The 24,351-nt window shown below is 43.3% G+C and overlaps 2 protein-coding genes across 5 annotated transcripts in view; both read right to left on the minus strand.

The window, feature by feature from the left end:
* The window catches only part of LOC105456993 (uncharacterized threonine-rich GPI-anchored glycoprotein PJ4664.02-like), a 27,077-nt gene extending 17,526 nt beyond the window's left edge, over positions 1-9,551 (minus strand). For 2 of the 4 annotated variants that reach the window (XM_011701380.1, XM_011701379.1), the window contains exon 1: positions 1,861-2,415. The gene's annotated coding sequence lies outside the window, so the exon portion shown is untranslated. Of the gene's footprint in view, positions 1-1,860; positions 2,422-9,530 lie in introns of those variants that run through there. The other 2 variants (XM_011701381.1, XM_011701384.1) reach the window with 2 other exon arrangements.
* LOC105456995 lies at positions 5,286-18,415 on the minus strand. The gene is made up of 6 exons (XM_011701389.1): positions 17,892-18,415; positions 13,631-14,047; positions 12,316-12,753; positions 10,467-12,178; positions 9,531-9,622; positions 5,286-5,461 (listed from the first exon to the last, which is right to left on the minus strand). The coding sequence occupies exons 1-6, from the start codon at positions 17,961-17,963 to the stop codon at positions 5,286-5,288; spliced, it is 2,907 nt and encodes a 968-aa protein (XP_011699691.1). The 5' UTR covers positions 17,964-18,415.
* Positions 18,416-24,351: the final 5,936 nt, after the last annotated feature.

Consider the following 24,351-nt stretch of genomic DNA (forward strand, 5'->3'; position numbering starts at 1 on the left):
GTATAAGGCGCGCTGTTAGTGTAATAATAAACTCTCTTGAACGCCGCGGCATGGCTAACAGAATGTATCTTGCGAGTCACAGTGACTGACTACTTGGCGCCTGCACCGATAAACCAACCCCGGCTCGTACTCGTGCACGATTGTCGGCCGTGCACACGTTTAATACGTACGCTCGCGTACGCTGACACTAGAGACGCGGACGATGAATGAGCTAATTGTGCTTTCTGATGAGCGAGACCCGTCGACTCTTTTATCTCTTTTCCGCCATGAGTGACGTATGCGCGCACTTGCCGGCTGTCGCTCGAAAAATCGGGACGCAATATCGTAAGAAAGACGTTCATCTTAAGCAATTGATAATAATTGACGTTTGTGAAAAGTATTGAAATATATAAAATTATTCTCTATGTCTTAACAGACGTTTTCCCTCTCGATTCGGATATTATACCGGATCTATACCATCCGCACATAAAAAAAAGTCTTTAAATTATAGAAATGTGAAGTCCCGGCAGATCGTCCCAGTTTTTGGAATTATTTTAAACGGCAGTATGTCTATAGCGGCACGTTTAGCGGCACAATTGAGCCTAAACGTGATCTCTGAAAGAAAAAACTGGACGAATCGACAAATACTTTCAAGCAGGTGTACTCCATCCGCGACGCCTGCAGCTGCCTCTTATGGAGCCCTTAGCGTGCTTTACCCTTGAGGTTCAGAAAATATCACGGCGTATGCGTAACAGCTGCTGCATTTTTCTGTGGGTGGCGACCAGTGAAAGTGAGTCTTCGAGGTCGACGTCGGATATAAATTTCATTCTATTTCATCTTAAGCTGGATACAGCCGTGTGAAAATATTCCAATGCGATACTTATGAGATTTCAATGACAGCTAACGATTATTTCTATCAACCACAATAGCATTTAAACGTTAAAACGACTGTAGAGATAATTATATTAAGAGAAAGAAATGTTCGTGAGCCTTCAAGATTTTTTTGGATTCTTTGAAGCGAGAAATCGATCCGGGAGGGAATCTTTTTTTATCTGTGATGGGAAAACTGTGATGCACTGTGCCAGCTAATACTTTATATTCTGTTAAATTTGTTTTAATTTATTGCACTCTTTAAATTTGTTACTGTAAACGATGTTGTGCCCCAAAGCTATACATTGTACGACATCGTTATTAAATTCGACACAAAAATATTATCGATTTCATAAGACTCTATACAATTTGAGTCTCGTAAACCAATTTCAATATGAATATGTTTATTTCGCTCATATTAGACGTGCACTCTTCTGCCACACAGATCAGAAGAGATTTCAGTAACGACAATTTTATCTGAAATCCTTAAACGGCAGTTATGTTATTACAACGCGATTAAACCAAGAGTTGATTGCGACTCGATCACGAAATACGTATAGGAAACTGCTGCTTGCACCTGATTGCAGCGAATCGCAATTTAAAATTCGATTTTGAAATCTGCATGGAAACGACATGTTTAGCCCATTTAAGACAGTCTAATTTACCGCTGACATTAACTGAGATCGTGCCTCGTTTTTTAGCGATTCACCGAAGACCAATTGTTACCTCATCGCGCCACGGTCTAATGAACGTTCGAAGTCGAGGCGCTTCGCGAATCAACCTGGCTCGATTAGCGCCGTAAAATCGGCCTTCCTTCAGCATTAGAGCGATTTTCTTGTATACACCACGACAGGAGATACGCTTAGCAAAACTTTTCCGCATCGATTGCCTTCGCGTAGCCAATCAAGTATTGTTTGCGGAACAGTGAAAGCAGAAAACTTAATTATAAATTTGCAATAGTGTTAATAACGATTATTAAATTGAACTGACAAATTCCCATAAATATCTTACCGTGCCGAGAAACAAATATTTTCCTCTCGCTGCGTGTCTCTATTTGTGCTGTAGTCCTCTAAGCTTCGCAGACTGATTACACGTTTCGCACTCCGTTACGGGAGCACATGTTCGCGCTTGAAAACGAAACACTGTAAACGATTACTTCTAGGTGAACCATGAAAAAATCGCTTCACGCTACACCGAGCACGAAGAATATGTTTTCGATTCATACAAAGAAAACCGCAGCGCGAAAGCTTTCGTTCCGCTTTTCAAATTACAAACTCGCTTATGCTCCAATTCGTTCTAAAATTTGCTAAATAGTATATTTTGACATCAGCCGACTGAAAGTTCCATTGGAAAATTATTCGAAGTTTGTGTATCGCAGAAATTTGCGAAAGAATCGTAAGAGAAGGTGTGTCGAATCGAGGATTTAAGGAGATACACTCAAACGATTTCGGAATATGCGAGTAATACTCGATTCGAACATAGGCGAATTATGGCAACCATACCTAACACGCGAGGCGGAGCACACACGCGAAAGTCCTCGGAACGTTTTGACTTGAGAGTCGACGAGAGACTGGCGAACGCCTTCTGCCTCTGCTCGAGACGTCGCGCCGGGCATCCCTTTCCACCGTGCGGGACGACGCTTCCTTACCGGTCTCTCGAGGAGAAGTGCCTTTACTCCCGATAGGTTACCTTCGAGATAACTCGATAGCACACCATAAATGCGCGCACGCGTGTAAATTGATCCGATAAATTCGCCAAAATTGTGAAAAGCTCGTATTTCATATTTCGCCGTTAATTAATGCGGCCAGCTGACGCCGCGCCGGTGAGCACACTGGCCGTCCAACGCGATGCGTTGCCTCAGACGCTGTCACCTTCTCCGAAATTTCATCTTGAAGACAAATCGCTCGGCGCGGCACTTTCGTGTTAGCCCGTTATATACCGACATACGATTCATCGTATATATGTAATGATTCGTTGAAAATATCCCGTACTTCTTGGACCATCCTCGCCATTCATTAATGATCCTATATTTATCTACGTGTTTTTTAATGATACAAATAACATCGGAACATAAACTGATGCTGTTACACAAATATTATCATTGTGTTTATAAATATTAACTCGCGATTCTATTCTCGCGAAAAGTATAATTTTACTTTGGCATATATAATTCGATAACATCTGGATATGTAATTTTTGTCATGCCGATATCTATTGCATGACGACATATACAATCGACGACGATCTGTACGTCGAATTCCTGACACGGTTAAGATACGTATCGGAACGATTTAGAGATACGCTCACCACGTAGGATTTCTGTCGAACAAAAGGCCGTCTTTTCGCTGTTGTGGTACATTTCGAAACCGAACATCAAACGTTGATAAATCGTTTTGCGATCCGCGGGGAGTCGCGTGCGCACAATACGAGTCAAATTGAAAGACAGATTACGTCGGGATTTTTGTTGTCCAGCCGAGTATGACACTTCCGCGTTGCCTTTCCGGTTTAGAAAAAGTCACTTTATCTTACCGCGACTTGTAAACTTGCGTTCTGTCGAATGTTTAACGTTATTCTGTAGAATACGGAACGTACGAAAAAGGAAACTAGAAAGTCATTTTTTTTCCTGTGACACCTCGTACAAAATGTGTAGGCGGTTTAGCATAGATCATAAAAGACTTTCTGCTCGTTTGAGCATCACTGCCGATCGTTTCGCCATCAGGCATGGGAATCGAGTGGCTAAAAAGATGTTAGATGGTCTTTGTAGGCTCGAATTTCTCCGAGTCGAGGGACGCGCGTGTTTCGGTTTGTCGTAAAACGTGAAAGAGCTGAAGCGCACTTTATGAAAGCTCGTTGCTACGCTCGGTTATTTCTTGCTCACCGTACGAGCGCATTGTGTGCGATATGAAACGAAGGTGTGATCCGATGCGGAAGTGACTTGTTATCAGATTTATAAGTTTATAGACTATTCTTGAGAATTTAATGAAAAACGGCGTGTACCGTTTGAATGGCATGTCAAAAATTTGTCGGCTATATATCGCAATGTCGCCGTATTGGGTAACAATGCATTTGGATTATATATTTTAATACATTGGACATGATGCAACGTAATATAACGTAATATCAGTTAGAATTCATTAAGCGTTCCGCGAAGCGAAAAGCGGAAGTCTCGCTCTCTTTACGAAATCAAGATTTCCATAAAACAAATGCGAGAGTCTCGCACAAGTCTCGATGTCGAAAGGGCCTTCAATCCATTCAGTACATTTAACGCCAGGCACTAGCTGCATTTTCCCATTATTTGTAAACACGTGACACGTAAGGACTTACCGCTACGCGGGAAATATTTGTATGCCGTGCGAGACGTGGACCGACATGCCGAACAATGACGAACGTGACGGTAATAATATTGGATTTACGCCCGTCAAGGTCTCTCCTCGTTCTCGCACGGCGATTAAGTTTAAAATTGTTCATCGACACGATCGGTACAGTTCAATGGCAGGAGCGAACGTATCTCTATTTCGGCAATACAATACACATCACGGTCCAGTAGGATCCATGAGTTATCTAGTAATCATTCAATCATTCAAACATGTTAGATTTCTGATCAATCAACGATAACACGTTCCGTAGTCGTAAGTTTACTGAAAGATTATTCATTGATTATTCATGAAATTTGTTTTATAAATACCTCCATGCGCGCTTCTGATTGCGGTAAGATCGGGTCGTCTTGATCTTTATCGTTTAATTTAAGAGGAATGAAAAGAAAACCTGCTTCTATAACGTTGCGGCATTTGCTCCACGACGCGGGTTACAACGGGATAAAAATTCGTGCTGATTGCACGGCAAAGCCGCGCCGCGCTTTAAAGTGCCGACGTCGGGGCCTTGATGGGTTCTGCGCTCGTTTCCTGGATTTGTGTTTTAGCGCCTCGCGACTCAACTCGCAAACTCGCAGGGTTACCGTCGGGTCAGCGGCAAACCGAGTCGCGGCTGCACTTTCGAATAACTGCGACGGCTGCGTAATTTCAAAGGGTATATTTTGGTTAAGATGGACGTGCGAAATATGATAATAAAATGGTAAAGCAATGAGGAAAATAGAGAACTAGAAAAGTTAACTTCTCTTCATCGTTCGTGGTAAACGTTGCCTGACAATTTCACGGTAAATCGTTGTCGCGATAACTGCGATTCATAGCTTAGGAACATAAATACTATGGGAACGTTTCACGGTTGATGCTGCTTGCATAAAGCGGCGTGTAAACTGGATGTTACACAAACGATCATCAACACCCCGAGATACATCGCGGAAAGAAGATGTAATTTCACGTTTATTTATACATTATCCGAGCGGACGATTAAAGTTGTTCTCTCGACGTGGAAGTAATCCGCTCGTCCGTCAGCTTCGCAGATCGATCTGCATCTTAAGTATGACGCATCGTAACTAATTATATTGACGTTGGTGCACGCGTATAGCGCTTCCGGGTTTGCCGCAACGGAATGTCGTCTCTCGGATCTTGGATCTTGCATCCGATATGCCTACGTGGACACATAGTAGATCCTTTCAAGCACGCCTGACCCGACTCGACGAACGAAGTGTCTGTCCTCTTCTCAGCCAATCTCGCTGTATAACGAATAACAATAAATGTCTCTTCGATATCGATTTTCTCGAGCATTCGTGCGCGATTCATAAGACCTGTTCTAGGATGTAATGTCTATACTTGCTTCTAGTAAACGCACGTAACATAATTCACAACTGGTTTCCATTTCCATTGTAATCTCTTGTTCAACGGCCGCACTTTGTTAAATTCGTTGATACCGGTCGATCTTGAAACGAGGCGAGTCATCTTTAGGCGGTTTTACTGCATGCACCGTTCGAGCTGGCGCGATGGAATGCAGCTTGCTCGATCGGATGCATTAAGCGCACTTTGCGAGTCAGATCGAATGCGATCCTTTCGGCACGAACGTGACAAAACGTGACCTGGTTTCCCTGCGCGATGCAGATTTAACATAAGCCGAAATGGAATGTTTCAAGAATATCTTATTCTTATTTGCCAATTAGGAAACATTGCGAATTAAATTTCATGTATGTAAATTTATATCATAAGCTTTATACAATAAGGAAATATAAATTTTAGCAAGATGCAAAATGAAACGTCGCAATACTTTACGTTCTACGATCTTCTAAATATCTTATTCAGATCCGTTATTCGGTGTTAATAATCCGATCGTAGCTTTTTTTTAATATGCACATCCACGAATGTTCCACGACGAGTACTGAATAGCGAATAATTTTCTATAAGGCTCGAGATTAGCCCGGATAAAATGTCTGGAATTTATGTGCATTAATATTTAATAGAAAGTATTCAGTATCAATATCTACTAATTGATCCGACGTCGAAAGCTTTCCTCGGCAGGTCGAGACTAATCATCGCCCTTTGCAATCGCAAATTGAAACGGGCGTCAGATTGCCTGGGAAAGGTCGATCTCCTTAAGAGCCGATCGTTAATGCACAGTTCGATTGAAATTGTGGAATGTGCTTTTCGTTTGTGTATTCTTTTTAAGCCCTATTATATAATTGTGTGATGTAAGCAAACGAATCTTCCGAACCACTTCATATTAGATCGGTGTTGCGATGAAGATCTGGAACGTACGCACAGATCGTTATTTTTTATCTTTCGCAATGCTCGAAGTGACATGAGAAATCACACAATCGATCTATCTTAAACATTCGCGTCATCATTATTTTTTTAAATCGTTGACTTATTAATGTTTGAATAAAATTCATACGGCAGACATCTCGATACTAATATGCGAAGGAATATTGATAGAAAACCTTTGGCAATAACATAAAGTAAACTGCTCATCTGTCAAGACAAATCAAGACAGAATTTCGCCTTTGAAACGATCCGAAAGCGCTACCTCAGAGAAGGAGCTATCGATGCCAATCTAGTTGGATTCGCATAGGTGTTGGTTGCGTGACATTTGTTATCTTTGGGTCAGTATACTATACGCATGCGGGCCCCGTGCTTGGCACGCTGGAATGCCGTCTTCTGCGATCGGCGCACGTACAGGCGCACGTCAGTACGCAAGTATGCGTCAGAGATCGCCGTCTCTTCGATTGGAAGTGAACCAAGTGAAAGATCTCGAAAAGGAAGGCGATTAAGGGGGAATGGGACCTTGAGCGCGGTCAGCCACTGGAAGAGCTTCGGAGGCTGAAGACCGCGGCTTGGGACGCGGGATCGCCATATTGTTGTGACTAGTAAGCTTTGCCGGGACCCCGATCGGCCATCCACCATTTATAACAGGCGCGTGCAATGCGCGCTGCTCGCGAGCGCCGGATCGATCGTAAATGTCGAGGGGCAATATTGGATATACATGACAATTAACGGAAGACTCGCGGGAATCGTCGAGCCAGCGCTAATACAATAGACGCATTCTCGTTTGCTTATTCTAGCCCGGATGCGATCGCGTATCGTGCAACGCTGCGACTCGAATAAAGAGCCTGCTAATCGAATTATTAGCGTTGCGAGTCTTGCATTTTTTAAAGAAATTCCGAGAAATCCGAATTCGCAAAAGCTAAGCCTGCTAATCTCATTCGGCATCAAAAGAATTATAGCTTTAGCAACTTGTTTCCTAACACGCAGCTTAGAATGTTATTGCCTCCAAAGTCTTCCAGCATACGTATACGTGTAATGGCGTGAGAGAAAAGACTCTCGAGTCGACGTAAAATGACGCAATGTATTTTCACGTACCTTGGGTTTCGCGCGCGGCGAAACGGTGGGTGTAATGGATACCGTGAGAATTTTTACGACTTCATATTTAACGGGGTTGAGGAAACGAACGTCCGTCGATTTCTTGAAAAAAAAAGGCCGGTTAAAACGTTGCCGGCACCCGGCAACCCGAAGGCGCCTGACTGTAAAGTTTCGCGGTTTAATACGGACTTCGCGGACGGCAGCTTCGGCTGTTCGTTAGTAATCCGCGCGAGCATCATCCGCGCCGCCGCCGCCGCCGCTGCTTGCTGCCAGGCGATTCTCGAATTATTCTTAACGGTTTTGTTCTCACACCCACCTGGCCGGCGGCCGGGAATCCACGTTTGAGCGAAGGCACGCCGACCGTGCCGATTAGAGACCGCGTCGACGGAATTTCCTTATTTCCCGCTTTACACAAAGCCGTCCCGGCTACGGTAAAGTCTCGGGTGAAGATCCGCCGATACACTCCTTATCGTACGATTCGCTTCAGGAATTGCGCCGTTTGCGTTGCAAGAAAAAAAAAGAATGATAAAGGAAATAGATGCGGTAAAGACGATGTCGAAATCGCGCGGAAAGCAAGGACTCGTCATTAGAAAATTATACATCGCTTCTAACGTTACAGCGACCAACGTGCGTGATCGGTGCATTTTTGAAAAAGTAATGTGCAAATTAATTATTATATGAACGCTCATTATTTCTTATTATCCAACTTCGTAATTCCTTCTATTATATAAACGGCCTTTTTCCTTCGGACTTTTTCTCGATAGCTACGTGTTCATTAACTCGAGAAAAGGACATGTAAAGTATGCTAGAAATATTACATCGTTATCAGTGAATTATTTTTGATAATACATCTCGTCGGGTGATGTCTATCATGTGCGAATTATTATACCATCGCTCGAAAGGCGTTCGATTTCCGGTATTTCTATGACAAGAAATTACCATTTTCTCGATCGAGCATCGATCTACGTTGACGAGATAGACATTTTTCCTATCAACTTGCGGCGAAAGAAGCGACGAGCATGTGATAACGTATTTCTCTTTAAATAGTTTCCTCGAAGAGCATGTATTACGCAAATAGGTATCTCATTGAAGACAAGTGCTTTCGTGTCCATAGAAAATGGTGGAGAGCTTTCCCGATGTGGTGTTTAAGTGGAAATAAATTATAAGGGGCTCGAACCCACAGGCAGAAAGAGAGAGGGAATAAGTATCGAAAAGACATCTCGATTAAGATCTCGTACGTAATATCGCGGTTGCGAAGAGGAAACGCAAACTTCTAGTCATCCGCGCGAAAATACCGCAGAATGCACGTTGGTGAATAAGAATTTCTCCCGGCGCGGAGGAAGGCGCGCCGCTACACGCCTTTGTCTCGATTCGCGACCTGCCTCCGTTTTGAATGCATTCGCGCCCGCGCGCGAAACCCGAGAGCTGTATGGGCGCGCGTAACGCAAGGTGATTAAATGCGTAACCTTTATAAAACTCGACGGTGTAACGTGCCCCACGGTAGCGTGTGGGCGTGTGCACCGGGTGTCCTCCGGCATTGCGCACTCGAGCGCTTTTCGGAATTGTTTTTCCACGACAGCTCCCGCATTTGGCGGATAATATCGAATGATCGTGACGTTTCCCGCGCTGACCGATGCTTCAATTTGCATTCATCGTGGAAAAACGAATACGTTGATGACGTTATCGAAAGCAAAGTCAATTAATTAATTAGCGTCTCAAGGTCGCTCCGATTGGCGACGGAGCTAACTTCTTTTACGCAGCGAATCTTAATCGGCGCAAATGTCTGATTTGTTGCCTTTTACTATTAGCGAACGGAATATCTAATCGTTCTGCGTCGGTCTCGCATTCTTCCGTTAATTGGATAAATTGCGGCTTTATTGACTCAAGTCGTATTTCGAGATTTAATTAAAGCTTAATTAGCGTAGTAAATGGACTTACCGTTTTTAACGAACACATCTTTCTTGATTGCAGGAGGCGATTCTTCCGGCTCCACCGTCAGCTCGCTGGAATTATTTTCAACGTCTGCGTTGCTGCAAAAGGTCAGAAACGATATTTTTTTTCTAACTGCTCGAAAGAAAAGCTAGAAAAGCTTTTTAGAGTAAGTCTTTTTAGATTATATTCGATTGTGATATGAAATGAAAGCAAAATTATTTTAGATGTTTACATTAAAAAGTATTTTGTATATCTCGTTACACGCGCGCGCGTTTCAGCGCTAGGAAAACCTATTAAATGATTTAATAAACAGCAATCGCCGTTCGAATGGTTCGAGAGGCGATTGCAACGTCATGCAAAGAAGGAGAGATCGCTTTTCAAAGCAATAAGCAAATGTCGAGCATTTGCATGGAGGCGTTCACCTCGTGGGACGGCCGATTCGAACGACTGTTCGATTCTCAGTAATCGACAACCCTCTTTTCTATTCTTAGAACGGTCAATTAACCTTTTCTCCGTGTACCGCGCACGGCAGGTAACCCATATCCATAAAGAAAGTGAATTAATTTCTTTTTAAAGTTCAGTACGTTGCGTGGTGCTGCATCAACGAGTTCTACAGTAACTTAGTATTTACTCCTCGACACAGTTCCCAGCAATTTATCTCACAGCTAACACCAACTATTTTATTCGAAATAAGCGCCTAGTCATTCTAATTAATTTTACACAATATAACACTGTAATTACTGCTCAGTTGCGTTAGAAATTAGCGATATTAAATTTCGACGTAAGAATTGAGATGCAATGTGGTGAAAGTGGATATAATGATTATATGTTTCTCTAAAAACTACATCCTGAAGTCCCATCCAGAATCCCTTTTCATTCATAATTGTAGCCTCTGAGAATGATAATCTGTGTTAATATTTGAATATACATTTGCAAACTTACGCATTCATGTATTCCAAGGAAGTTTCCTCCTCTTCGCCGATGGTAGCGAGATTACTTTGCCAGTAATAATCGCCGTCGTCGCTTTCATCGGTAGTGTCTTCTTCCTCATTGTCTAGCATTCGATTTATTTCCCGATTCTTTATGTCGTCATTCACCACGTCGAGCGATTGATAAGTTTCATCGTTCTCATTCGCTCGCACCATAGAATTATCAATCGACAAGATATTTTCCTCGGTTGAAAGAAATAGTTCCTCCTTCTTAAAAGTATCATTTATCTTAGTTTCTTCTTGATAACAATTTTCCGTGTCTATACATTTTTCTTTTTCGGTGTTTGAATCCTCAGTGCGCTTGTCGGTTGATTCCAAGTTTAGGTTTTCATCCGGTGAAACTTTATTCGAATTATTCGCAGCCTGCAATTGATCTTGTTCGTTTCCATTAATTGCTTCGTTCTTAACTTTATTTTGCTCGCAATTCACAGTTTCTGTTGCGTTATTCGGTTTATTTTTTGCAATTTCCTCCTTCTGCTCAGACTGCAAACCTTTAGCCATTCTGATTTCGATAATCTCAAAAACTTTGTTCGTTAGCGCGTCTTCTCCCAAACTTGCAGCTTTATCTTTCTCGTTGTCAAGGCAACCGGTCTTCATGTCAGATTCTTTATCATGATTTCCATCTGAACTTTTCAGTCTTCTACTCTTTTCATCAAGGATGTTATTTTTATTTGGCAACGAAAGACATATTTCTGGTTGAACGTGTTCTGTGCTGTTGATTTGCGAAAGGTTCTCGGTCTCTTTCTCCGTTACGTGATTGGATTCGATCAACGACGAAGGCTTAATTTCTCTTCGCGGTGTTATAATTGGCGGTGGTGGCGGCGGAGGCGGTCTCTTCCGCCTAGCCTTAACGTCTTTTCTCGGTAACGGTTTCGGTGGCAATAGAGGAGCTTCCGAAAGGTCTCTTTCGGATGAGACAGGCACCGTTGCGGTGATTCGTGGACGCGCCTCGTTTCCAGTTTCGCTCGTCTGCATCTGGTTTACGCAGATCCTATTAACGTGATTTCTAGCCGGCAACGGCGGCGGGGACGACCTGTCGCTGTTGCTTCTTCCCGTGCCGGAAACGCAGGTCGCTTCGCGGAATTCCTCGTGGTTGCCGTTGACGCGCTCCACGAGCTCCACGTCATCCTTAATTGGCCTGAAATGTGTCGTCGAGTCGGCGGCCAGGTCGGCCGTGTAGAAGAGATCCGGCCTGGTCTCATGTCCGTAACTCAGCGGGGCGTCCTGAAAGCTGAGTGGCGGCTGAAGAGTGATCGTTTCCTCGATCAACACCGTGTTCGGTGCGACGACCGCTGTAATCCGTTCGACTTCGCCGCGCGACTCCACGTGCGTCACCGCCTCAGAATTGGCGAGACGGCGGAGCAGGTAATCTGGCGGATTCGAGAAGTCCCGCTCGAGTTGCTCGAGTGGGCAGATCGCACGCGACAGGAGCACGTCTCGATCGGACGATCGGTCGAAGTCTCGATCGACGCCCGAGAATTCGCTCGGCTGTTCGGAACCAGTGGTTGACGCCGTGGACGTCGTAGAGATTGTTGACACGCGATCGGACGTCGAAAATCTGTCCACCACAGTGGACATGGAGCTGCCGGTATCGTCGGACGTGCTGCCATGCGTGGAGCCGCATTGTGATCGCGCGTCCAGATAAACCATTGCTTCCGGCGGTTCCTACAAACATAAAAAAATCTTTTCTCAGTTACATTTTTATAGCATTTTTATTTACTTTTAATTCGATTTCGAATGGATTTTTAAATATTTCTAATCTATTTTTCTAATCTATTTGTTCTCTTCATTATGATTACAACCTGCTTCGATTTCACGAACTCTGGCGAACGGTCCTTTGGCGATTCCTTCAGGCTCTCCTCATACGAGTTTACTTTGGTCACGCACTGTAATCCAACCAGCGAAATCGACGAGCCGTTCTGCGCACCATTTTGCGGTCCATTCTGCGATCCGTTCTGCAATTTCGAATTGTCCCATTTCTTGATAGGACTGGGATTCGCCTCGCCGTCCGCGGGTCCTCGGGGCTGCCTCAGCTTTCTCGGTGGTACGGGCGGCGGTGCTGCGGGTAATTCCGGAGGCACTTTGCTCCTTTCGATTTTTCTCTCGGCGCTCACCACTTCCGGTCGAAGAGCGCCGCGGCACCTCACCATCAACCGGATGACCAATTGCGACTCCTTCAGTCTTCTCACGCAATCCAGTCGGGTCATGTGTGTCACCGGTATACCGTCGATCGAAAGTACCTGCGAGAGATGTAACGTGATTGTCGAGCACCAGGAAGAGACGCGGGGAAGAGCTTGTTGCCCGCGATAATTTGCAATGTAAACAAGCACACGGAGGTGAGAGGGAGCCTCTCTCGAGAATCATTAGGAAGGAAGTAGGTCTTGAAAATCATAGAACGAAGTGTGCACCGTGGGAGCCAAAGAGAGTGCGTTTGCACCGTCTTATTTTGCAGGCTGTTTCACGAAATGAAAATATGCTACGCACATCGAATATCGCTGTACTTACAATTCACGATTTTCATTTTACCGGCAAACATTCTCATAAATTTAAAATCGACTTTTTTTTAATAAAGACATTCAGTATACGGTCGTCGTATCGAATTTAAATTACGCGAGATAAAGATTTCTGCCACTTCTCTCTTTCTCTTTTTTTCCTCGTTCATTCAAGCTGCTGATATTACGCCACAGATGCATACGTCGCGGTTCGATGCGCGTGCAAATAATTATACGTCAGTCATTATACCGACATTGAAATACCAATAAGAATCTACTGTTGAGCCATTGTGATCTTTACCCATTACAGAAGAAACTTGTCGGTTCCGTAATTGAAAGCGACATGTATATATGACGCGCGAAAGATTTCACGTGCCGTTAAGACTGAATGAAATCATACATGTTCATGAATGCTACTTTCTTGAATTCATAACGTGCATTACAGCACAAAATATCATGTCAGCGAAAGCAGAAATGTTATTAGATCGCGTGTTAACGCGCGGAAAACAATATCAAGAAAGCAGTATCGTTCGCGTGCATCAAAAAATTTTTCTCGAGAAAATAAATTTGAAAAAAAAGTCTACGCGGAATACATAGCGTTTCGGATTATCATTATTATTTATACCTCGTCTCCTTCGCCTAAGGTGCCCCACGAACATTTCGCTCTGCTGGCTGGACTTTGCTCCGCGCAGCTCTGCACGAACAGTCTTCTAACTCTCTCGGCAGTCTTGTTACCGCCTTCGAATTTGAGCCCAAAGCCCAAACGTTCCCCGGGCAGTCTGAAAACCTCGACTTCCTCCTCGAGATGCCCGTCCATGCCGTTCAATAGATTTTTGCTCGCCGCCGCCGACTCGTCATCGTCTTTCTTTCTATTGCCGATCGACAGAACGGTCACGAAACTTTCCGACATCGGCTGACTGCCGACGCTGACCACCGTCACAAAGTCCTCCGTTGTGCCCTTGGCGACATCCATTTTTTGAACTGATCTTAATTCATGGCAAGTTCGCTGATCTTTACGCTCCACCGGAATGCTGACCACTCCCTGAAAATAAATCGAATTATTGTCGACAATTCTGTGACACTCCGTGACGTAATCGGCAGACAGGTTCTTATCGGGGCGAAACCTGTTTTGATTTAGAATCGTTGAGAATTATTTATAATCTATCTGGAGCAGACAGAAATCAACAAAACGCTCGATACAATCAACTATCATTTGCAGATTATGACAAAGCCGGAAGCTCTAGCACTTGCCTGAGAAAATTTGTAATGTTTCCCGTTGTCGCCAGATGGTTATTTTCTAATCGTATCCATTTGCTCGCAGAGTAAATCAATCAGCGAATAGACGCCGGCAGACGAACCGTGTCACATAGTGCCGAGGATCGCGGACGATCATTAAGCGATCTTGACTGCATACCGACATGGTCGCGTGACCAACTTAATGCGGAACTTTCATGTTCCCGTCGTACCTGCTCGTTTTACCGATTACGCTATTACATATAGATAGCAGCGGGACAAATTATAAACAAACAAGGCACGTGTAGATATAAATTACATTCCGACGCGAGACATTTGTATACTACGACGGAGCGCTAACTGTAACTTGTATTCTGTTAGACTTGAAATTTGTTTCGTCACGATTGACCTCTCCGCTCAAGTGGAATTTTATTTCACAGTTCCTCGAACGGCAAATGTTCCGAAAATTATATTCTGCGTCGATATTACGCGATTAGTGATGGCCATTCGATGACCTCTCTCCCTTTCTTATAAATTTTCATGCAATTCAGTCGCTGTAAAGTTTTATATTGCTTCGAATATTAAATGGGCAGGAATTCTTGGAAATCTCGAAAGGCTTTCGATCGAATATTTTTTTTTTATCGCTTGCTTTCATCGTACTATTATAGGTATCTCAAGCGTCGGCAAATTACAAAGATAAATTTCCCATGTCGCGAACTTTTCGCGATGCGGCTCTCAGGTTGTCATAAACATTCTTCCGAGCCGCATGGAGACTCTCCAAGTATCCCGGCTAATAAATCTTCCTTCTTATTTTTCTCTCGCGGGCAGGTGAACAACGCGCACCGCCTTCATCCGTTTTCACCCATCAGCATCTCGATAATTTAACGATATGTATACCGTCCGTCGCCGTGAAAGTATGTTTGCTTCCACTCGAAGGCATCGTGCCAGCCCCCCCGTCGCCAGTATCACCTCTGATCTCGGCAGAATGTGAGAAGTAGAAAGTAGATTGACCCGGGGTCACTGTCGAGCAATCAGCTGATCGCAAAAGGTTTCGACGATTGTCAAATGTATTCCAATTTTCTCCTTTTCATATTATGTTTCAACATTACTTTATTTTTTTTTAACAGTAGAATCAACGTCGTGATTTAATCGCGTGAGATTTAATAGCGCAGATATTGAACAAATAAATTATCCATTATCGGTAGAGTATACTGTATATGGAATAACAGTATTGAAGTCCGAGATTCTCTCGTTAATTGATTATACGAGCAAAGAATTTTCCGCGTCAGTGATCAAACTAATCGAGTGCATCGGCAATAATTTTCTACGTCGCGTGCAACTCTAAAATTAATTTTCTTGTCGGACACGTGAGTTGATTTACTTTTATGAAATATTTGATCATTGATCTTACACTTGCAATGCATGTAGAGATCGGGGAGAACCACTGCGTGCATCGGCATACATATATTTCACGTCTTTCAACGATTATTGTACGGTAATTTATGATTAATTTTTCACTATATTACATTTAAGCCAAATAAGATACGTATTTGATCAATATTTTTTACTTCACGCCAGGGGAAATTGACGTCGATCGTTAAATCGGTGTCGAAAATCGTAAGATAGATGGAGCATAAAAATCTCGTCGTGGGCAGAGTATAGGGAGATCCAGGGAGCCGTACAAGTGCGTGTAACGGAATTCGTAGCCGCAGGCTGATCACCACATTCTCGATATGCTGTGTTGGTTCTCGAGTGAGCGTAGGCACCGAAACCTCGTAAAAATATCGCGGAGCTGAACCGCGATTCCCGAACGCGTATTCGACGACGAATCGGGCTAAGCAATTACGTCAATTCAATCCTCCGCTCTACTATACTTGACAGCATATTTCATAATGTAATGCCTCCTTTTGATACACATCGATAATTTCGGAGAATTTACGATTATACGGGCGGAGTGAATCGCGCTTTCTTTTTTTTTTTTTTTTAATTAATACATTCCATTCGTTAGCGTGGGAAAGAGTTTGCATGTAACTGTAACCGTTATGGCCACCCGGCAAGTCTCATATGATGGATCGAATGCACGTAAAACCAGCTGTGATAGACGAGATTAATGCCGTACAAATTTGAACCACCTCGCGTGCAATGTTGACGCGCGGCCGCATCGTATATACTAATGCCGAACGAATAATTGAAGTAATTAGACGCGAGGAAAGCACGATGCCGAATGTTCTAATGGATACAAATTGTATGTCTATAAAGCCACTCAAATTCACCGGATGGCCATTAACGTTGCTCCACGTTGCTACGCGCGGAAATGCCTGTGCTCGGCCAAATGGGATTATACGAGCCTTCGGAATTCTGCGTTTTCCCAGCCATAAGCGCGACGCCGCAGTGCGCCGCGTTATGCAACAACTGGCGCTCGCCGACACGCTTCGTGGATTTTGACAACGTGTTCCATTCATTATTTAAATCTCGTCGACCGTTCCAGCTGTTCTGAAAAAACGGTACTCAATCGCAACGACGCGATGACTCGTAGCCACCGCGCACGAAGAAAAATACAATAACGCCGATTTATGTGTTATTGTATCACGCGCGTGGGAAGATACGTGTTTACGAGAGTCGACAATTTAATTGGGAGCAAAAAATTCGCGATCGTTAAATGATTTTCAAATAATCCTTTGTTTATACAAATATTTATCTGTTTGCGGATGAGCTTGGTGAATATTTTGACGATGCTGTTGGCGCTATTTTGTGAAAAATCATCGGCATGATAGACTTAATAATAATTTGGCGCGAAATTATATTTAATATTTTTTTTATGCTCATTACCCGTAAGAAATAGTAATTGCATCTTGCCTCGGTGTTGAAACTACTTCCCCTGCACTTCGATCGGAAGATAATCACGTTCAGCGCATGCATAACAATTTCTTTTTTTGCAACGTACGCTTCCTACCCGAAGCGTAGCATATGCATGCGCTGAAACTTTCACGGGATTAGGAATAATTATTTACGTATAAGGGAATACTTTGCCAGTAGAAAATCATGAGAGCATCGTTATATCTATATCTTTATATATCATATTTATATTAAACTTGTATTTGAAACTGGTTTCGCAAGAGACAGCTTCTCAATTAATGAAAAATTGTAATCGATCTTTTATTTAGCAAGCAAATCTTTTATTTATTTGACAAAGAGCTGTAAAATAATCTCCGCTCATCTAAAGATTTTAAAACTAATTTAGAGAGTCTATGCTATTCTTCAAAGAAGTTTACGCTAGCTAAAATTGTTGAAAATGTTTGTGTGAAATATAGCTTCCTATGACGCGTATCGAAGCCATATAGTATGTGCATACAGAATATTGCTAAATGGATTAAACGAACGTTCCTTTAATATCGAATGATGCTATATGTATAAAAATTTTAGTATACATAGTATTTAATATAAGATATTAAAATCTGTCAAAACTGGTAAATGTCAAATCTCTCATGAACGCGCACGCGTAAATTACTGAGAACATGACATTAAAGAATGTTTAACGTCTAAGTAACTTTTCAGAGTGTCTCTCTGGATTCTGCCTAGCTATCATTTTATATTTCGCTCGTATCTGTTTTCGCAACGCTTTGCATTTTTCTTCAAAGTGCAGTTGGCCTTACTAATAAATCGCATAAAGAGAATGACTGCAAAAAGCTGTATCCTTGAGAGATTAAGACGGTCTCTTCTCCCATTTCTTCGCAATTTTCCAGATGATTATCATGTACGTACCATTCATGAGTATTGCTAAATCCTTCGATCGTAGCTACGGTTCGTGTAACACTCGTGCGGGTCAATCTTGAATCCACGATTTTTTAAAATCCTTCTGCTCACACTCTTGTTCCTTGACAATTTATACGTGCGTTCTCCAGTAAAATTTTCTCGAATATCTATACTGTATGCGCGTGATTCTATCGAAATGCGGATGTCCAATGGACGCGATGGACCGCTATCTCGCTGCGTCGCACGTCGCGGCTACCGATCGAGCGATGTACCGAAGTTAATCGGAGTCGGCTGGTGGGTTCCACTCGGTACCGGTGAACGAACGTTGTTCGTATGGTGCTGCGTGATACTCGGTGCGGAATCACGTGGCAGGTACCCGCGAAAAATCGATGGTTTGACGTGCATTCGGGACACCGCACCGTGCCGGACTGATGAGCCGCTCGGTAGGCTGACTTTCTTCCACGCCGCAGCCGCGCCGCGGGTTGCCCCTTTGATTACGAACACCGTCCCTCTTTTTCTCTCGTTCGCTCCATGCATCTCGCTCCGTCGTTCTCCTTCTCACCCACCGCGCACTGTCTGTCCCGTTCGCACGTGCACATTCCCTTCCCTCGATCTCGCTTCCTCTCGCACCCGCTCTTTCTCCCCGTTAGGTCGCCAATCTCCTTTACACTGGCGCAGCGACCGTTCTTCCATCCTCTCGCTCCGGGTGTACCACTCCTTTCCTCAGCAATGTCGTCGACGTGCCGAAGCAATCTTACGAGATTCTACCGGCGTCGCATATTATCTGCCATAGATTTTTAACAAGAAGATTAAGCTTAAACAAGAATCGTTAGCGGTCGAGCAAATTCTTTCCCAGTGACATTCTATCCTCTTCCTATTGCAATCTCTGTACCTGTGACTAGATATCGTGTAGAGAATCATCTTTGACTGAATATCTCTGCGCTCGTCTATCTGTCACATGAATTTTAACATATTAGCAACGACGAATTTCAACATGTTTTTATTCGGCTGATAAGTTCTCGTGGTTCCAGCTTCACGTATAATTTTCCTTGCTTCAACAACGTCGACAACGGATCGCGCGCGGCTCCGATTCTACATGAGATTCCGCGGTGCACAACGTCCCATATTATCCGCAGACTTTCCATAACGATTAGCCAGGAGAAAAGTGCCGGCGGCGGCGAGCTCCTCTCGGTACACCTTCTCTCCATCGCGTATATTATACTTTCCTACTTCGTCATGGGATCGTCTTTCTCAGTCTCCCTGGACGTTACCAGCGCACTGACGGTTGCCTCGACGCAACTAATAAATCTCGACTCCCGCATGCATTTGGGCCGCATATGAGAACGTATGTAAATCTACTCTTCTCTAGTTTAATACAAGTTCTTATCTCGGTGAAGTCCTCATTTGCATTCCGTTAAAGATTTCTATATGAACTCCCAGTAAATGGCAGGAGTTACCAACTCCTCTCGGGAAATTATAAGATTCACGATATTAGATCGTAACTAGAAAATAGGTTGTCGACGCAACTAGGTTTCTATGTTCTTAACGTCGCTTACCTCTTTATTAGTAACAAATTATTAAAATTTTTTAAAATAAGTACATTATAACAATTTATGTCCGTATTCCACTTTACACTTAAATTTAGACCAACTCGTTTTTGGAACAACCGGTTATAAGCTAGAGATGCGGACAATTACTTCCGTGGCTGTTCGATCACGAAGAGAGAGCTAACAGGAAAGGAAAGAAGGCTACTCCAGTTACGTCAATACGTATTTGAGCGCGATATATCGTGCGAGTAGTAATCGCGCCATAAACGCCTCCAACATACCGCACGGACCATCGCTCCGCGGGAAACGATAACCGGCTTTGATTCCCGTGTATTTTTGCCGTGAATACAACGTACGGACTCAGCAACGAGTAGTCGTTACAAGTAGTCTCGAGCGAAGTGCACGTTGTAAAAATATTGAGCTCACGCACGTTACATACATGCATCGTTGCTGATTTCGCTCACAAGTCGAACGTCTGAGCGAAAGTTGCATTTGTGCAACTTAAAATGAATTGATAATATCGTATCGCCTGCGATGACGTGACATCGAAGTCATCATCGCATACGACGTGAGAATTCTAGTTAGGAAAACAAAATTTATTCCGGTTACGTCAATAACGCGCTTCTCACCGACATGTACCCCGTGGGTAATCTCGTCAGACGTGTCGGACATGCGGTAATGTCTTGCCTCGCGAAACCGCAGAACCCGGGTAACAGAGAAGTAGAACGAGTGAATCTGTCAGACGCGCCGGGAGTCATTGAATGCCATCCTCTTTCCCACCGGCGCACCGCCGATAATTCGCCGTGCTAAAAGTACTTTCGCTTGTAGGATCGTGCAAGCGCCACAAATATGCGGGCGTGAAGGAGCAGCATGCCGGAAATTTACTAGTACAGCACAGTGCGCGCGTATGTCGTATAGATAGAACCCAGGTCTAAAGAAGGAGGCAAATGCTGAAGTCACTTGACGTAAAACACCCAATGTCCTTCATTTAAACATTTTAATTTAATGTATTGAGAATTGTTATCAACAAAAATCCTCGCCCTCTTAATATCTCTGTACAATAACGCGCGTTAATCAGTTTTCAATGATTCTTGAAGTCGTTAAGAGATGTCTTGACAGACGTATCGTACATGCGTAAACATTCCGGATATCCTTCCTCGCGAAACTGTGCAGCGAAACGATCCGTGGGCGGACCGATTTCGCGAGAGCCAGAATGTGAGGAACCGAGGAGATTCCTGCCAGTCAACGATTCGTCGAACGAGGAGTAACGGCTGCAAGCCTGTGGCACGTTTTAACGGTATATTTCCATCGCGCCGAGATCTGGGTTGCTGGAACGAGCGCCGTTGCAAACACGTACGTTTTGGTTTCTCGCGCCGACAATAAAATTACAGCCTAGGACGGCGTTTTTCCTTAGTTTCTATGCACCAAGCGTGAACAACTGAACACCGGGCCGGCTAGAAAATCCTTTACGCTACTTTCTGTTTATGCAAACGATAAGAAAATATTAAACGTTAAACCAATAATATCCATATATCTTACACATATAGAAAGTATGTAATTATAAGTTTGATTTCACTTTTTTCATTACTTATTTGTTTGGTTGTCAAATTGAAAAATGCGATACGCATGTTAAATGTTATTTTAAAATTATTTTGAGTTACTTTGAAATTTAATACATTATTACGTTATAATAGAAGAGAAAAGGTGAAACTCACGATGCAAACGAAAAAGACTGCCTGCTCTGCAAATAAGGGACACGCTAATGAACGGTGTCTCGGACCGCAAAATCGCAACGCACGGCAACATGCGTTCATGCACGAGCGCGTGAAATCGGCATAATAGAAAATCGGCGGCTTTGGATCGGGCGGTGGTCGCGAGCGTATCAAATTCGGTCGTTTAACAGCAACGACCATGGTGATCGCGATTCGACCGGGAAACTATTCGACGGAGTCGCAGATCGGCGACGTCGTTCTCGTGTAACGAGGGACTCCGAACGTACGTATCACGGAGGCGTGGTAATCGGCGCGTACAACGGTGCAACGAGGTCGCGTGCCAGGAACTTCGTCCGATAACTTTTCGCCGACAGAAGTCCCTAAAGAAGACGCGTTACTGCTGTGTCGCGAAACGAGTGACGAAAAGAATTACAAGCGTGAAGTTCTAAGCCGAGACTGGTTCGTCTACTTTTTTTTTCCACTATACATACCTTCCAATTCCAATCGGCAATGGTACTATTCGTTCCTAAAGAGATAATACTTCATCGGTATCTATGAGAAGAAGAATGTATGTCACAAAAAATTTCACAACAACGTGAGATCAAGAAGAGTATTTATGTACATCTTAATGGAGAGATCGCGAATCCCGCGGTCTTAGAATTTTTTTTTGACGCGCGTACCAAGGCTCGGAGCGAATGTCAGGCTTACTGTGCTCGTTCTGCAGCGTGTAAGTTCCTTGCGGAAGAAACGCCGGCAGAAATCGCGGATTTCACCGCGGGTCCCTCGCGTGCGGCACATCTTTTCTCGCACGCCTCGTGCAACGGGTAAACGAAGGAGAGGCCCACGAAGACCTGGGACTTTCGTGAAAGCGAATGTTTTTTTCGCGACGGTGGCAACGGAAAGAAAGAAAGAGAGAGAGGTAAAAAGGACCAGTGATCGCCTCCGGCCTGCCGCTGGGAGGTAGACAGGTATGCGGCAGGTGACTTTACGCTCGCCTACAGGTAGCGGACGATCCGCGCGAAAGAGGACAACGCTCTCGGCGTGTCTGGCCATTCCGAATTGTACCACTTCGGAAGACCTAGACAACGACGACAGCGATGATGACAAGCCGGTTAATGGGTCGCTGTACTTCTTTTGTACTTCTATACCATTTCGAGCCCGTGTGTAACCGCGTTACAATATTCGCGGAAGCGTGCACGCATCTTGATTTGTATAACGTGTCGCGATAACCACGTCTCTTGCACGTTGGATTAACTGTAATCGCGCGTGATAATATTATCCTTTCGATTTTGTAGACATTTCTTCTGGACGCTTGTTTTTTCCCGCGATATAGACTGATGCGAGGTCGCGAAAGGCCGGGAAAAGAGGGCAACGTTCTCAAACCGCTTCCTTAGAATCGTGCCACTTTGCGAACGCGCCACGTAATTACGATCGACGTCGATTAGCGGTTAATAGGCCGGCATTTTAATCGTTCGACTCGCATGCAACTAGATCGCTGGTTTTAATTATTTATGTAACAGCAATGAAACGTGAAGAAAACACTGATAACGGTTTGGTGCATTAATTATGTACACAGTATGTAATCAGCGATGGATAAAGCAGAAATTATTATTCAATAACGAGTTACAAGAGAAATATTTGTTTTGTAGCTAGAAACGAGAACGTGTAATAATTTAAAAAAGTATAGAAGCATATCAGTATCGTTGCACTTGGAATTTTATGAAAGATGCGCGCAGTAGAAAATTTTGCATTTTCTGTTCGTAAAAATATAAATATTACTCGTCACAATGTTTATGCACACTGGTCCGTTGATGCAAAGAAAGTTTTACGATATTGGTTGTCGAGATAAAACGTTCCCTCTGATTGGTCACACCGAAAGTTTGCTGAACAAATTCGAGCGAGATCGAGTAATTAAAGAGGCAGCCTATAATTTTCGTGAGGAAAAGAAAAAGAGAGAGAGAGAGAGGAAGAGAGACATGAAAGTTGCCCGAAGTGAAATCTCCATTCCGGCGCGAAATTTTCGACAACCTCGTTGCGGGGGTTAACAACCCTGAGATTTCACGAGGCGTTCGAGCGCGGTGTAAAAATACACGAGAGGGTGAGTGAAGGGAAAAAAGCATGAGACGCTGAATTGCCCACAGGCGCTGGATCATACTTGTTCCTCTCTCTTGAGTCGTCGTCGAGAGCGTGACGACGAAGCGCAAAAGGAGACGGAAAGAAGGAACGAGAGATGCTCCGAGGAACAGGTAGTAACGGTACCGCAACTTCAAACCATCTTGTTTCATCTCGTATACATATATATCTTGTTGAAATAAGTAATTAATATTATATTTTGTCTCGTTGGTATAGGAAACATTCGCCGTCTCTCTCGCGCCTGCCGCACAAGATATGTTCTGAAAAAACTAAATACAGTAGTTATGTTTATATACAGAATTTATATACATATATGTAGTAATTAACAAGCATATATGTATGTATGTATGTCTATTACAAATGCCACAAATGCACTTCTGAGCGTACCCGAAGTCTAGCAAGTGACGCCAAGTGAGATTTTCACTTATTAGTCAAATTATCGTCTTTTTTTGTCGGTGTAACACTTCTTGAGCTAGAAAGGTCAACGTTAATAGTTTATTAATAAGAGAATATATATCGTCTTGAAATATTTAGGAAAATAATTTATGTATATATGTTTCTGACTCCTGATTGTAATCCACTTTAATTGCTTGGCTTGTGAGAATGGCATTTAAATGCATTTCTATTCATAATCATGGAGAATTCAATTTTAATAAAAATTTAGCTTTATTAGCATTTCTACGTCAGAGAATTCGGAAAATTTAAAATGCACTAATTTTTTATTATGATGTTTATTTAAATGTACAATCACATACATTTTTAATACTATACTTTTTTATTTATTTAACTACATAACGGCAATGATCAAAACATGCAAAATATCAATAGCATTGCGCGAATTACAATAGATTTTATGTTATTAAATGTTTGCTTGATCAAAAGTTATTATTTTCAGCCGGACTTAAATCAACCAAGCGAGCGCGAACAGATGCAAACAACTTGCTTCAATGAATGCAAATGGCGCAGCC

This window comes from Wasmannia auropunctata, unplaced genomic scaffold, assembly GCF_000956235.1.
Source record: "Wasmannia auropunctata unplaced genomic scaffold, wasmannia.A_1.0 LD335427.1, whole genome shotgun sequence".
Lineage (NCBI taxonomy): Eukaryota > Metazoa > Arthropoda > Insecta > Hymenoptera > Formicidae > Wasmannia > Wasmannia auropunctata.